This window comes from Dermacentor andersoni, chromosome 6 (assembly GCF_023375885.2).
Source record: "Dermacentor andersoni chromosome 6, qqDerAnde1_hic_scaffold, whole genome shotgun sequence".
Taxonomy (NCBI): domain Eukaryota; kingdom Metazoa; phylum Arthropoda; class Arachnida; order Ixodida; family Ixodidae; genus Dermacentor; species Dermacentor andersoni.
In genome coordinates, this window is record NC_092819.1 from 120736057 (window position 1) to 120752732 (window position 16676).

The window sequence follows — 16676 nt, forward strand, 5'->3', positions numbered from 1 at the left end:
GGACTTCTCGTATCTCCATGAAGTGTCCATCCTATGATGTTTTTGATGGCTGTCAAGGAGTCGTCCAGTCGATGAATTCTTCCGCTGACAAGCTGCCAGTAATAGTCTGCACCTATAAGGACGCTTATTCCAGGCTCAGGTGAGACCTGAACTGCGTTGACTTCAGCCAAACGTAAGTTTTTGCTTTTCAACTTCGCAAGTACATTTGTCGCTGTTAATGCTGACAAGTCATTGCATATTTCGGGAACTTCTATAGCCTCTACTTCAAGTGAGTTTGAGTCGTACTGGCTATGCAGCGTGACTCGTACTCTCCTATAATATTTCCGCGGTGCTGAAACGTTTCCAAATCCCGAGATGGTGAGCTGCTCTTCGGCTAACACAGTGGCTTTCAGCTTCTTAGACAGTTCTGTGATGAAGCTGCGCTGACTGCCACCATCAATCAACATTCTTACAAAGCATCTGCTTCCAGTGCCCACAGCCCAAACTTGCGCGGTCTGCAGAAAAATTGTGCACTTTATCGAGTCTGTTGACGAGCTGGAAACAGTTGTCCGCGTTTCCGTATTCTTCTGCTTCCATTTTGGGTCACACATCGTGGTGATATGTCGCCCCCTGCATTTTGCAGAGCTTAATCTCTTCCAGTTTCGGCATTCCTTAGCTTTGTGAAATTGTCCAGCGCCGTGGAAACAACACCCTAATTTGCGTAGTTTGTCTTTCTTTTCGTCTAATGTTAGTTCCGTTGTGCAAACATCCACCGAGTGATTTTTGTCTCCGCATAATATACAACTCTCTGGAGTCAGTTTCACAGTTAGCATAGATGCAGAACCTTGGAAATGCTCATTGGATTGTCGTTTTGTCGTTTTGGAGTACCATTTCTTGCGGAAGATTTTGTATTATAGCAGTTTTCAGAAGAACTCCATATTCTTTTTCTTCGACGCCAAGGTTATGGAGAGATCTCACGCGCGTCTGCACTTCTTCGTGCAACCTTTGAAGCCCTTCAAAATCTTCGCAAGAACGAACTTTACGTAGGTTTAGAAGACGACGCATGTGGTCGTTAACAATCAGTGACTTCTGACCGAATCTTTCTTTGAGAAGTTCTATAGCTGTGCTATAGCTCTCGTTAGTTGTCGACAGGCCGCTGATGACACCTTCCGCTTTACCCATCAAGTAGGTCCGAAGATATTTCAATTTGTCTACGTCGGTGATATATCGGTTCTGGTGAACAGTAGACTCAAATTGATCCCAACATTCTGGCCATTTAATGGGGTCACCATGAAGCTTCGGCACATCGAGCTTCGGTAGCTTAACGTGTGCGCGTGCTTGATGAAAGTCATCGTGAGATGCGTGCGCAGCCGTTGTTTGCTGAGCGGATAAAATGCGTTCAGCGCGAGATTTCGCGAGGACGATAGATTCTTGATACTGTCCGACGCTTTGAAGCTCATCCTCAAGGTTATCATCCGTAACATGCTCTTCTACTTGGTTATCAAGGTCCGTAAGCATAGTTTCCTTTATCTTCAATAGGTTAAGATGGTCGGTCAGCTCACCATATGGCGTTGGTTCCGTTTGCATAAGAGTTGTCATGTCGTTGATGATCCTGGTGACCGCCGCTCGCACGGTAGCACGCTTCCGTCGCAGTCTTTCCATATCGTCACGTCGGGGATGGTAGGCCTCGTGATGGTGGATCGTTCTTCGATTCTGTCGCAGCGTCGTCGCGTTGATCGCGTCGGTCGGTCGTCCTCTTCAGGTAGCTCGCTTCGTCGTCAGGGGTCTTCAACTGTAGATCTGATATCCTGGTCACGGCACCATATGTTGAAAACCAGGAAGCGGAGCCGAAGTAGGGAACGTGTTCTTTATTCGACGCTTGCAAAAACAACTAAAAAATGCAGGCGCGTGCTCGGCTCCACGCTCATTTTTCACTTCGTCTTCTTCTCTTCTTTTTCGGAGCATAATATTTAACATTTTAAGAGTCTGTTAGGTACGAGCTCGATTAGGATCGCCTCAATGCGACTCAATGGCGTAAAATGTCATGAGCGATGTGCGCGAATTTTCTATTAACGAGCGTAGCGATGCCTCTCCTGGTGTCCCCTCTTCTTTGGGAGACGGGGCTGTACCCGGAGAGCGTGAGGGTTTCGATTAGGGTGTCTTGGAGTAGTATTACGTGCGGACTTTTGGGTTATATTTTGACGTACTGTTGCACCGAGGATTTGCGTTCCGCGTGTCGTGTTAGCCATGATAGTTTTGCGGGGGATTTATTGGTGGCGAAGAGTGCGTCGTTGTGCCCATCTGTTGTGGATGACTAGACTAGTTTTTATTTTTATGATGAATTTGTTTGAGACGAATTCTACACGTTTCGCTAGGGTACGAATACTTTCTAGGTTCTCTCGCGTGAGGCGCAGAATTTCGCCTAGGGTGTCTTGCGGTGCATGACTTTCTTCTTCCGTCTCTGGGAGCGGAGGGGGTTTGCGTTTGTCTGTGCTTATTTTTACGTTTGTCTCTTGGGGTGGTGCTTGGTTGGGTGCTTTAACGTTTTGAATCTGCTGTTTCGCGTCGTTAAGCTGTGCTGTAAGCTTTTGTATAGTGGCTCGGAGACCCGCTAGTTCCTGTCGTAGGGCTGTGAGTGAGTTAATTTTAATGGCACATAAGCAGCTCAGGCTATCATGCGCCAAACACTAGGTATAGACTCTTTAAAAAGTCGGGACACCTCAGTGAGTCCTTGTCTGCGCAAGACCCCGGAGAGTCCCAACAAATTAATAAAGGCCTCGGCCTTCTTCTCAGGGATGAGAAGGTGGATGAGGTGTTCTGTAATATGTAGTTAAGCACTCTGCGATGTTTGTGACTATCTCGCTTTCATGCTCCGGCAATGAAGACCGCGTTACCTGTTTCGCAAATGAGGCGTTCCGTTGCTTCTGCTGGTGTTGATTCGCTCGTACTCGTTCGGCCCTTGTCAGTTCAGTGTGGCCGGATGTAGGGCGCCCCCTGGAGCGGGAGCGGCTGCTGCGGAGAGCGCTTCGGCACTCCGGTGTTGGCGTGACCGAGCGACTCCTTGTGGTTGCTTCAGAAATTCCGGAGGTGGCGCTCGAGTCGCTGTGAATGGCGCCGCTCGGTCCTTGGGAACAGCTGCGGCCGCGTCGGTGTGTCTGCGTCGTCGCCTCTGTCGCACGATGTAAGAGACTTGAAACTTGCGTTTGCAGTCCTTGTCGGCGGTTAGGTGGGCTCCGCCGCACAGGGTGCAGTGAGGAGTACATTAGTGATCTTCTGGTTGCGTTTTGAGGCCACACTTCCGGCACCACGTGGTGTTGGGGTTAGGGCATACATCCGCGTGGTGATCAATGTTGCCACAGTTGTAGCAAACTTCCGTTTGTCGGCGAAAGAGCGTGCATCGAACAATGTTTGCTCCGCAGTAGATGTAACTTGGCATTTGCATTCCTTGGAAAACGATTGTCACGGCTGTGGTGTTCTTGATTCTCTTCACCACCAAGGCATTGGGGTTACATTTCATGACTATCAGTTCTCGGAATTGGAAGTCGTTGAGCTCGAGGTCAATGCCTGGGACTACGTCTTTGAAGTAATTATCGGGTGGGTGCGGGTATACTGCGACCGGATACGCAGGATCTTTTATGCGAATCTGTTGCACCGTGGCGTATGCTTTTGCGTTACGGTCGCCCAGGGTGCAGATGATGAAGATATTCTGACTTACGTTGGAGTAGATGGAGTCTTCCGTGAGGCCTTGAGGAGCCAGGGCTGCCGCAATTACGAGGGCTTTCTCAACCTGTACTGGTGTGGGTTTGGGCACGTTGAGGCCGTCTCGGGATCTCACGATGATACGGAACGTGTCCCTCGGTAGCTGAGGGAGTCTCGAGGTAGCGACGAGGCGCTGGTATGCACTGTTCGGTCCGGCGGTGCGATCGCCGTCCCTTCGTCTGTGCACGCGTACTTGACGAACTTGCTCCTTTGGGTTGATTGGCCTTTCTCTTGCTTGGTTTGCGGTTATATGCCGCGATCGAGCCCGCGTAATTCGCGTCTGTCGGTGATATCACCTCACCGGTGACGATTTCCATCGCGGTAATGAGTGACTAGCGGTGTTAGGCCTATTCCGACCCGGCTTTGCACGCAGAGATTGAAAATTTGAATGCAGAAAATGTTGAGTTGAGAAAGAGACCACCCACCTAAATAAATTTGGTATCCACGGAATGCGTGCGATTCGGCGTTTTTGTTGGTGCGCAATTCACTTCGATTTGGTGTGAATAACCTTGTAAAATCATTGGTGATATCGGGAGCCGATGTTTGCGCGTACGCACTAGTTGGCGCCCCACTACACTCCGCAACGAAGGAGCGAATTATTCTCATTGCGAGCACGCTACACCGTGCCTACATGTCGGAGGCTGCACCCACGCCTCGCGGGCACGTCACTAGACGGCACAAAGTGTCCATAGGGAAGGACGTGAGAGGAGTGGTGCTGCAGTACACCCCTCATACATAACGCGCTTCTACAACTTGCATACTTGCATACTTGTTGCAGATCAGTTCCGTTCAAAATTTTCGGTGATGTGTGCCTCATAAAGGAACGACCATGACACATGGGTCCACATTTGATGACCGTCGACCATGCTCGCCCTTATTATTGCAATTACTTTCTTTTGCTTGCTTGCCACAAGTTCAGCAAATAGTTATTCCGAGCTCTTACTTCTGGCGTATCTTGATCTTCAGGGTCATTAAATGTGACCATTAGTTCCAGCACACTGTTGTAATAAATGAGGATTGCTGATGATATAAATAGCCTGTAATGTAACGGAAAGCTTTCATTTGCATTCTGATGTTTCCTAACACCTCTTCCCACCGTAGGGGAATAGCTTATAGAGCAATGCAATATTCAGCACGTGCCAGCAGACTCACATTACCATGAAATTTTCCTGTCTCATTTCCAGCGCAGATGCATCGTGTCCTGATCACGACAAGCTGCCAAAAGGCTACAAATATTGCTACAATGAATACAACCAACGGATGGTATGATCTATCATAGTTTCTCTGTCTTTTGTGATGAAGAAATTCACCTCAGTGGTAGGACTGGAAATATCTAGACACACAACTTTAGCACGTTGGTTTCTTCGACGTCTGCAAGGTATTACTGTGAAGCTGCAAGTTCCTTTGTAATTTCATGTGCTGAGCTCACCGCGTGGTTTTCGAAACGTGCTAGACATCTCTTCCAATCAGAGCATATGCATGCATTCCCGCTGTGCTGGTGCGAAATGTGTGTAGCTTCTGTAAGGTCATAAAAACAGTTTCAACGCTAAGCGCGTCGTTGGCAACCTCGAGCATAATTTAAGAATCTGTCCATGTTACGTACAAGCAAAACACTACATTAAATTAGCAGTGGGACCCCCTCAACCATATCCCACTCGGCCTTAGATTTCGGCTACCCACATTCTTCAGAGTGAATCTGCATCCCAACCAATTTGCAGGCTTGCAGTGATATATTGTTCTGACATAATATCTCCAGAAGACCAACAACATGTGCCAGTTCAGGTATGACAAGACGAAAATGATGCATTGAGTGTCAAAATGTAACAATGCTGGATTCTTTGACTTAGGTACAGCATAATTATAAATAGTGGTATGAAATGATACTTGTGTGTCCTTTTATACTCATGTCAAACATTCGACGATAATTTCTTACACTATTTCCCTAATGTGGGGAATTGTTCATAAGGACAGCAGTAACTTCTGACTACCAGCCAGATGAATCTCGCAATCTACCTTTGCGCTTCGCATGCTGCTGCGAAGTACGTGATCGTATTGACTGTCAAAGCTCCTCCGTATATTGTTTTGACAAAATCAATGTTCGACGAAAACTCGTCTGACAAAGAAACATACTGATGCAAATAAAAAAAAAAAACTTGCACTCGCCAAGAATAAAAGAAAAAGAAAGAACATGACGTTTCGGGCTCCGTATGGGTACCTTGATCACAATGAAGATATCAGCATGGGCACGCGGCTATTTATGGTTTTTAAATATATTTATTGGTGTATATATATATAGGTAATATTTATTTATGGGTGAAGAGCACTCTTTTTCTGGGTATTTCCAGCACCACAAAACGCAGGCAAGAGGTGCAGGTTGTGAAATGGGACCCATTAAACAATAATACTACTGCTCAGAACGCAGGAACGCAAATCAGCGAAGCCTCGCCGTGAAACGACGAAACAAGCAGTGAAGTGCGCGGTGGTACCTTACACAGTGAACAAAGGCGAAGCCCTTACAAGAATTTTTACAAGATACGGTCTGCAAATAGCCTACGTGCCTTCCCGAAAACTTGGCCAACAGCTGACTCGCGCCACAGACACTTTGAAGCAAACGGACTATCGGGAGTAATCTACAATATATCATGTAAGGAGTGTGACGTATCGTACATTGGTGAGAAGGGAAATTTTAAACGACGCTTGAAAAAACACATGAATGACGTCGCCAAGAGCCACACAGCCGCGAACACCCTGGCGGAACATCGGGAGCTGACCGGACACAGCATTGATCAGGACTCGACAGCCATCCAAGAACCCGAGAAACACTTACCTACCCGTTTGCTTTTAGAGTCTTACTACATACAATCAACAAGGTCCGCGATAAACAGGACGTGGGGTAATCTTCTCGGGATGCACACCGGACGCTGCGTCACCTCACCTATACATAGTATGCACGTACGTCATTCAAGGATAAACCACGACTTCCGGTTTACGGTGGCGCCATCTTGGCCTATGGCCTATAGGCCTATACGCGCGCCTGTTGATAAGGTTCCCCAAGATGGCGGAAGGTAGCGGAAGCAGGCGACAACTACGGATGTGACATCACGTGCATACTATGTATACATAGTGGCGCGCCCATGCTTATATTTTCACTGTGATCAAGGGAACCGTACAGGGCCCAAAACGTCATGGTCTTTATTTTTCTTTTATTCTTCTTGAGTGCATGTTTTGGCACCAGTGTTCTGAGAAGAATGAGCTATTCACGAAAAGCAAGCACTTCGACATGAGCTCCATAAAGTTCAATAGACGAAAAGAATGGATTGCAGCCTACATACCCAAAGCGCTTGAGGAATTATAAGGTTTTCCGTAACGATATGATAGCTAAGCGAGGTTAGGACTGACGAGGGATACATTGCTAAGGGTAAAGTAACTATGCGTGAGCATTGGGACACTTCTGCAGGACGCTTCTACCTCCTTCCGAAAATTAACATATTTTCACCCACTGAACTATGCATCACTAATTTCATTTACTTCATTTCATTTATTTTTTCCCTTAAAGGCCCGAAGGCATTACATAAGGGGGGAGCAAAATCAAGGTCAAAGAGAAAGAATAAATTGACAAAAGAGAACAATAACAAAAAAAGAGTATGTAAGAGTTAAATGCTCTTGTCACGCGTATACAATGCAAAGTAATATTCACGGGATTGAAACACGAGAAAAAAAATATAGATATATGTATGAAACACTCAATTAATACACGAGAAAAATACAGTGAAAAAGGCATCACACGGAAAACAAGTAAAAATAAAAAATAATCAGCTGGTCAGAGTGCCGAATTGAATATGAAAGGAACCTTTTGCCCTTATGAAAAATGGTCATGTAGTTTATCCCGAAATGATTTGCGGTTAGTGCATGATGCGATGGTATTTGGCAGGCCATTCCATAGTGCTATCGCGTCCGGAAAAAATGATGACTTTAGAGCTAAGGTGCGACAGTTGATGCGTGCGATGCTATGGTCCTGGCTTAGGCGGCTAGACGTCCTGTGCGGGGGTTGCAGCTTTTCGTGTCTCGTGCGTGGGTGATAGCAGAAATGATGAAGAAGACAGAGGCGAGATATAATGCGGCGTGCCTCGAGTGATGAGATGGCCAGGGAGTGTTTCAGCGCGGTAATACTGGCTTTTCTTGAATAGCGTGATGATATAAATCGGACGGCGCGATTCTGCACGGCTTCAAGGTCAGCGGTGAGGTAAGCTCGTGATGGGTGCCAAATGGATGAGGCATATTCTAGTTTTGGGCAAATGAATGTTTTATATGCTAGTTTTTTTATGTCGGGGGATGCGGCCTTCAAGTTACGGCGCAGGTATCCGAGTGTGCGAGAGGCTGCAGCGAAGATGTTTTCAACGTGAGTTACCCATGATAGCGATGGTGTTAGATGGAGGCCAAGATATCTGTTGGATAATGCGGAATCAATGGAAAATGAGCCAATACTATATTGGTGCATATTCACGGTGCGTTTTCTGGTGAAAGACATGGATTTGCATTTGTTAATGTTTAAGGAGAGGAGGGATTTATCGCACCAAGAGGAGACAGTGTCAAGATCGGACTGGAAAAATGATGAATCGCTGATTGCCCTAATCACTCTGTATATGACGCAACCATCGGCAAAAAACGTAATTGCGATTTTATATTGCAAGGGAGGTCATTAATGTAAATTAGGAATAGTAGTGGTGACAGGCCGGCGCCCTGAGGGACTCCCGATGTTACATTGGAAAGAGGAGAGTGGCTATCGTTTGTAGAAGTGAACTGCTTGCGCCCTGAAAGAAAATTTTCGATCCAACGGATTAGGTTGACGGGTATTCCTAGTGATGAAAGTTTTTGTAGTAAATGATTATGTGGGACCCGATCAAATGCTTTGGAGTAATCGAGGAATATAGCATCTATTTGGAGGTTGGCATCCATGGATTCGAGCAAATCGTGTATGAACTCTGCAAGCTGGGTTTCACATGAAAGGTGTTTCCTTAAACCATGCTGGTGCGAATAAAAAAAGTTGTTAGATTCAAGATGTGTCATTAGGTTTGTGGATATAATGTGTTCGAGTAATTTTGAAGGCACACTGGTTAGGGAAATAGGACGGTAATTAGAGGCTAATTTGCGGTCACCGGATTTAAGGACTGGGATGATTAGGGCAATTTTCCAATCATCCGGAACTTCCTCGGATTGTAAGGACTGGGTAAAGATCAATTGTAGTATCTGAGCCGAAGTCGTTGATGTGTTTTTTAGTAGTTTACTATTGATATGATCACAGCCTGCTGAGGACGACAGTTTTAGAGAAGCAATAAGGTTGCTGATACCGTTAGTATCAACCTGGATCATAGGCATCGCCACTGATGAGGATTCCGGTGAAGTTATGGCGGTAGAGTTGCTTACAGGTGAAAACACCGAGACAAAATAGCGGTTCAAAACGCTGGCAGACTGATCTGGTCCTACTGGTTCTCCATTAGTTCCCATAAGAGCTATTTGGTTCGGGCGAGACCTAGGGGATAGAATGCGCCAGAATTTCTTGCGATTCGACTGTTGGATTCTATGTAGATCGATGGAAAAGAATTTTTTTTTTTTGCAGCAGCTAAGTTTTCAATGTACGTTTTTGTACATTGATGATATCGGTCCTATGTAGTAGGGGAGTTAGATTTCTTCGCTGATCGATAAAGGCCCTTTTTCTTGTTTAGGAGACGTTTCAGGCTTACGGTAAACCACTCATTGCTACGATCGGACCTAGTATTTATTTTTGGAATGTATTTGTTTCTGAGGTTTAGCATTGCTGTTTTGTATAATTCCCAGCTATGGTTAACTGTTCTGAATAGATAATACTCGCGGAAATGCTCATAAAACCGTGTAAGTTCCGCGTTGATGGCATCGAAGTTCGCTTTATTGTAATTAAAGATTATATTTTCAGCGGTTAATCTAACTTTCAGCAGTAATGATATGGAAATGTGTAGAAGTGCATGGTCACTTTGTCCAGGAAGAGCCGTTACACCTTTAATGTCTTCAGGACTGCATGTCAGCAAGAGATCAAGGGTGTTATTCCCTCTCGTCGGAAGTGTTATAGCTTGATGGAGACTGAAATCAAGGGTTAGATCGAGGAATTGCTTGCGCTCACTGGACTGTGATTTACCAGGTACGCTAAGTAGGGGCCAGTTAATCTGGGGGAAATTAAAATTGCCAAATAGAAAAAGAGGTGATTTGGGGAAGTTATCCCTGGTATACGCTAAACTACGGTAGAGTGAGTTTATTTATTTATTTATTTTTTATTTATTTAACCATACTGAAGGCCAATTCCTTGGCCCTAGAGGGAGGGGCATTTTCGGAATGACAAAAAGTAAATAACAGCAATAAATTCGCAAACAGTAAAAGGGGCAAAAGCAACAGCGCTAACACAAGGAACCAATTTTCAAAAAAAAAAAAAAAACACACAGAACAGAACTAAACCAGCAGCAAATACCTACATTTATACAATTGCAAGTATCTATTGCTCACAAAAGAAACGTTCAAGTTCTGCCGAAAAATCTTCGGCCTTGGTAACACTTGGCGGCAACTCATTCCACTCTAACTGTTCTAGGAAAAAAACTGTATTTGTAGAAATTAGTTTTCGCAAAATTAGGTCTCAGTGAATGTTCTGCTGTATGTCTTGTTTTCCTAGTAGCAGCAGGTTGAACATAACTTGATTCAGATAGGGTGATTTTTCTGGACATAAAATTGTGAAGTAACAAAAGTCTGTATTTTTCTACGTATCTCCAATGTTGTAATGTTATTACGTTTCATCAGAGACGATGGTGAATCAGTCCTTCTATATTTTCTGAATATAAACCGTACAGCCTTTCTTTGAACACCCTCAAGTTTTATTATGTCCTTCTGAACATGTGGGTCCCACAGCGCAGACGCGTACTCTAACTTCGACCGAACACATGCGTTATAAGCTAGAAGCCGAACACTTACAGGAGCATTTCTGAGTTTCCTCCTAAGAAAACAAAGCTTTTGAAAAGCTGACGCACGGATGTCTGAAATGTGCACACCCCATGAAAGATTACTGGGAAGAGTTACCCCCAGGTATTTATATTTATCAACCTCCTTATAGTGCTGCCGATAATGTGGTAAGTGAAGGCACTCGGACATTTTTTCCTTGTTACACGTAGAAGAACAGTTTTTTCCCTATTCAGTTCCATGCCCCAGTTCTCACACCAGTCGTGAATTGCCAGAACAGTTGCTTGTAAAGAGGGGTGGTCATTTGTATTCGAGATTGTTTTAAAAACCACACAATCATCAGCAAATAATCTGATTGAGACATCCTTTGGTATTACCTTCGTTAAATCATTTATATAAATTAAGAACAACAATGGCCCTAACACACTCCCCTGTGGAACCGCCGAGGTAACTGGCAGCACACTGGAAGAAAAATCCTGCACTTGTACAAACTGTTGCCTATATTAAGGTACGCGGAAATCCACCTAACAACAAAGAGTGCAAGTCCAATGCTCTCCAACCTAAACAATAATTAATTATGCGGTACCTTCTCAAATGCCTTGCAAAAGTCCATAAACAATACATCTACTTGGCCAGTCATGTCAAGAACACTAAACAAATTATGCAATGTCGATACCAGCTGTGTAACTGTTGACATACCCTTTCTGAACCCGTGCTGATGAACCGATAAAACTTTATGTTCGGAGAGGAAGCCTTGTATGTGCTTGGCAATCACATGCGCTAACATCTTACAGCACTGACTGGTCATTGAGACAGGGCGGTAGTTAGAAGGCAGAAGACGGCTGCCCTTTTTGTGTATGGGAACGACTCGCGCCAAACGCCAATCATCAGGTATTTCACCCATTTCTAGTGAAAAGTTAAAGAGCTGTGTTAGGTGCCAAGCAATTTGTTCGGCATATCGCCTCAAAATTAGGTTCGGGACACCGTCCGGCCCAGTAGCTTTACGCGTATCAATATTTAAAATCAATGCCACAACCCCTTCACGCGTTACCCGAATGCCCTGTGGGAGGTCCGATGCGGTGGTTCGTGGCTCATATTCTTCATACTCAGAAAATACACTATGAAAGTACTCGTTAACGGTCTCCGCTATGCTAGAAGGATCTGTCTGAATGGCACCATCGACATTCAATTTTGACACTTCGACTTTTCTGTTCCCTAAGTAGCGCCAGAACTTAGAAGGATCGTTTTTAATGAACTCCGAAAGGCTGTTCTTGAAAAAAAAAATATTCCTAGCTTGCGTAACTTTCCATAACAAATCGTCTTTAAGGTATCTGAACTGCTCGGATTCTGTTTTACGTTTCTTCCTCCATTGTTTTAATTTTGTTTTACTCTGAATTATTTCTCTGGTGATCCATGGATTTAATCTACGCGGACGGAGCGCTTTTAGTAGCACAAGGTTTTCGATACAGTGGTGAAAAACATTACGAATGCGCTTCCATGCTGCCTCTATATTACTTATAGGACCGCATAGATGAGTATCCGAATAGTCTATTATGGCCACATCATCCGCCCGAGCGAAATCCTTGATAACTTTTATCACAGAAGCATTTTCTTGCCTATCAGTGTCTTTAATCCATGAGTAGAAAATTAATTTGTGATTTGAAATACCCTCCTCAACTAGCAGAGTGCCGCCGCCGAAAATGTCACTGATAAATAAAAGATCTAGGACTGCATTTCCTCTTGTGTTTACTTTCACGACATGCGCGAGGTTAAGGGAAAGCATAATGTCCAACATGGCGCCTCCAGGGGTGGAGCAACCATAATGAAGCTCTTGCCAATTAATGAAGGGCAAATTAAGATCACTGGTTATTATGATACTTTTTCCCTGAAATTGTAGCGCGTGATCGTACAATTGGGTCAAACACAAGTCATCAGTATCGGGAGGGCGATAAACAGCGACAAGAAGAAACGTAATATAAAAAAACTCGACTCTCAAAAACAGGCTTTCGTGGTTATCAATCTGGTCAAGCACTTGTACCTTGACCCCTTTTCTAGCAATGACAGCTACGCCGCCACCACGTGAGCCTCTATCCCGTCTGTACAGCTGATAGGCCGGCGAAACAACTTCATCGTCTCGAATGAATGAGTTGATGAAAAATGTCCCACAATCGGGTGGCCGGTAACAAATGCCGATTATAGCTTTCACAGATGAGGTATGAACACAAACCTATGATAATTCGAGTACGTCGTCGTGGTATACTAAGGATGATGACAATGTATTTCTTACAGCTATTAGAACACCGCCCCCTCTACGCTTGCTGCGATCGCGACGGTACATGGTGAAGTTAAGATTAGCGGGAAGGACTTCGTTATCGAGGATATCTTCAGTTAGCCAGGTTTCAGTTAGAATGATAATGTGCGCGTCAATGTCGTCGATGAAGCTAAGAAGCTGGCCACGCTTTGGAATTACGCTCCTTATGTTGGTAAATGCGATATGGATGTCGAGGTAAGATGGAGGACGTCTGTTGCGAACATGATTCGTTGCGCGTCATTCACTACTGTCAGCGTTGGGAACACGTGCTGTACATTCCGTCACCGTGTCAGTAGTGGGGTTGTACGTAAAGCACTGTTTTCCAACATGCAGCTTATCAAGTCGTAGTTTGAAGGCACATTTTTTGGGGCGTATGAACTGCAGAAGTTTGGAACGAGCAAGGCGAGTTTCAGGGGCAAAATCTTTTCCGATTGCGTAGACCGTGTCTTTAAGTTTGGGCCCACACAACAGAATGATTTCTTTTGTTTTAAAATGAGCTAATTTAATAATGATTGGGCGCTGTTTATCCGTACAATATTTTGCGAGTCGATGTGCACGTTCTATACTACCTGTGTCTAGTTCCACACCGAGCTCACTAGAGCAAAGGGCTCGTACCTGTTTTTCAGACTCTTCCCAACTTTCTTTTTCGCAGTCCTTAAGGCCAAAAAAAGAAAGTAAGTTGTTTCTTCGCATACGATTGCTTGCGTCAATATTGGCGGCCTGAAGGACTGCAAGCTCTCGTTTTATTTCGTTAGTTTCTTCTATTTTCGAATCCGCTGATTCCTTCTTATGAGCAAATTCCAACAAAGAAATGCGGTTGTTCAGTTCGTATATTAGCTTTTCGTCGTTGTCTTGCGTAGCATTAAATTCTTTTAGCTCATTTGATATGCTGACCTGCGTGTCCTCAAGGCGTTTGAGGGCTTCTAGAACGGACGAATTATCAAATAATGTCGGTTGTCCTGGGTTGAGCTCTACGCCGCCTGATAGGTATAACATCAGTTGGGATAACAGGTGGGATAAAAAACAGTCACAACACATTTGCACAGCGCTACGCCACTTGATCACATAGGGGCAAGACACTGCTACAAGGCAGCGGTTGCTACTTTTGCATTCAATGGAATTGTTCAGGTAACCAACCTGTAACGTCAGCGGCGGGTTGAGCAAGGTGCAGCGTGCGGTGTCGTGCCCCAGGTGATCTGCGGCGGGTCGCGGTATATATGCTGAGTGAGCGGGTCCGGTGATTGATGACGTCGATGAAGGAATGGGTTGCCAGGCGAGCAGTGGTTTCCGGGCTAGGTTCGGAGCGCCGTTGAGTACCGTGCTGAGCACACGGTCGTTGACTGCGCACTCCGCACTGTGAACGGTCGACGGGACTTGAGGGAAGGGGCATTCAGCAGCAGGCAGCCAGAACAGCAGAACCTCTAACGTCAGCAGCGGGTTCATCATGGTGCAGCGTGCGGTGTCGTGCCCCAGGTGATCTGCGGCGGGTCGCGGTATATGTGTTGGGTGGGCGGGTCTGGTGATTGATGACGTCGATGAAGGAATGGGTTGCCAGGCGAGCAGTGGTTTCCGGGCTAGGTTCGGAGCGTCGTTGAGTACCGTGCCGAGCACATGGTCGTTGACTGCGCACTCCGCACTGTGAACGGTTGACGGGACTTGAGGGAAGGGGCATTCCGCAGCAGACAGCCAGAACAGCAGAACCTGTAACGTCAGCAGCGGGTTGAGCATGGTGTAGCGTGCGGTGTCGTGCCCCCAGCGTGCGGTGTCGTACCTGAAGGCGTACGATACTATCAAGGAACAACTCCCAAACCGAGAGCTGCTCCACATATCGTAACCATTTCCTTGATGATTTCCCCAAAGCACTTCCATCATTTGTACAAGATACCCCCCTACTATGAAATATCGAATGCAATAATAAAGGCACATACCGCAAAACATAATTATCGCAACAAACCAGGACACGACCTCACACACTAACATTCCCATCCCTGATGGTTTCTAAAATACTCTGTCCAAATGAAATGCAGAAGATTACATTGAAGTCTACTTATATCTTCTTGAATTAGTTCTAAAATATAACTATTTCGAGTATGAGTACACTTGCTAAACACAAGAAACTTGGGACAATTATGGGGACCCTTTTCGCACCAACCTACCCGAGCATAAATATGGGGACTCTGAAAACAGATTTTACATCTCGCTGAATAGACAATCCCCACACATACCAAAAATACATAGACGACATACTTACAATGTGGGGACATGGTCATAACAGTACAGTCGGCTACAACTTTAGAGGACAAGGAGAGGCCCCGCCCAGATGACCGAAGTGCGACAGCCGATTGCCTCCGCGACTGAGGAGGATTGCCTCCGCGACAGGATCCCGTGTCCGAAGGAAGATTGCAACGAGCATCGCTGAGGTTCCGTCTGAAAACAGGATCCTGTGTCGCGACGGGATACTGTTTTCAGACGGGGCCTCAGCGATGCTCGTTGCACTCTATCTTCGCCCGATCAGGGCCCAAAAAAAAAGCACGTGGCACCAATGGGGCTTCGTAAGTGAGTGAGTGAGTGAAAGAATTTTACATAAGAAACCAGGGGGATTGAGGCCATGGCCTAAGCCGCACTAGGGTTTGTAGAGAGACCCTGTCTCCTAGCGGCCTCTAGAACTCTGTGGATGGCGCATGGTTTGCCTAGAAGATCTGAGCAGGACAGCGTGCCTTTCCACCCCGCCCAAAGCTGTTCTGAGGAAACTGCATTTTGATTCTGTACATGTGCACATTCCCACACAGAGGTGTGTTGTGTCCTACACAGTTTACACAAGTCATATGGGTACAGTTCAGGGTAGATGCGATGTAGCTGCACCTGCTTGGGGAAGGTTCTGGTTTGAAGTCACCTTCAGTCGACCGCCTCAGATATGTCTAATTTGGTGCTAGGAGGTGGGAATCTGCACATCGACCTTTGGCAGAAGCGGCTGACGTCACAGAATCTGAGCATTCTGTCCCTCTGCTTACAGACCTTCCTTACCGTTAGTTCCGGAGAAGCTTCTTCGCGAGCGCGCTGAGACTTCGCGCGATGCAGTGGGCTTCCTCGTTGAGGCTGCGAGCGGTGAACTTGCAGGAGGTGTGGACTGGAAACCTAATGATTTACGTCTCTTTGAATCCCTCTGAGGTTACCACATGGGCTGTCGCGTGGAGTGTGTTAGGGGTCTCGGGCGATATTCTTCCTCGCGTGTAGTTTCTAATGGCCATCTCTGAGTAGCTGATGACGTATGTATATTTGGGTGAAAGTATTGCATCAGCGACAGGCCCTTCTGCAATTTCAGTATTATTAAAACGTATCGAGCAAGCGTTTATGCACACGTAGTCGGAGTTTATTACTACCACCACGTAGGATTCGTTACTGCGTCCACGAACTGCACCCAAGAACAACGCCTTTTTGTCTCTTCTGCATGCCTTCAGTAGAGCTTTGGCTTTGCTTTGTCTTCTGCACTGATTAAGTTTGGCGTGCAAGTTCTTAGGCAGATTGCGGACCTCGATCTTTCGCCTGACTACCTTGGGAGCCGACACTTTACTTCCTTGTTGATTGTGATAAGCTTATGCCTAGCCTGAAACTATGCAATCAAACTTGAGCGAGCCGAGATCCTCCCAAACCG

At 45.8% G+C, this 16676-nt stretch overlaps 1 protein-coding gene and 1 long non-coding RNA gene across 4 annotated transcripts in view; one reads left to right on the top strand and one right to left on the bottom strand.

The window, feature by feature from the left end:
* LOC129382732 (uncharacterized) overlaps positions 1 to 4992 on the top strand; it is a 98060-nt gene extending 93068 nt beyond the window's left edge. Inside the window, exon 3 of the long non-coding RNA XR_008610777.2 lies at positions 4923 to 4992. This is a non-coding gene — a long non-coding RNA (uncharacterized lncRNA). The remainder of the gene's footprint in view (positions 1 to 4922) is intronic.
* LOC129382416 (uncharacterized) overlaps positions 1 to 14483 on the bottom strand; it is a 131550-nt gene extending 117067 nt beyond the window's left edge. For 2 of the 3 annotated variants that reach the window (XR_011894980.1, XR_011894981.1), the window contains exon 1: positions 14162 to 14246. Coding sequence is in view for 1 of the 3 variants with exons in the window: in XM_055066299.2 (XP_054922274.1) it covers positions 14162 to 14470 (309 nt within the window). In the remaining 2 variants the exon portion in view is untranslated. Of the gene's footprint in view, positions 1 to 14161 lie in introns of all 3 variants that reach the window. The other variant, XM_055066299.2, reaches the window with a different exon arrangement.
* Between the last annotated feature and the right edge of the window lie 2193 nt (positions 14484 to 16676).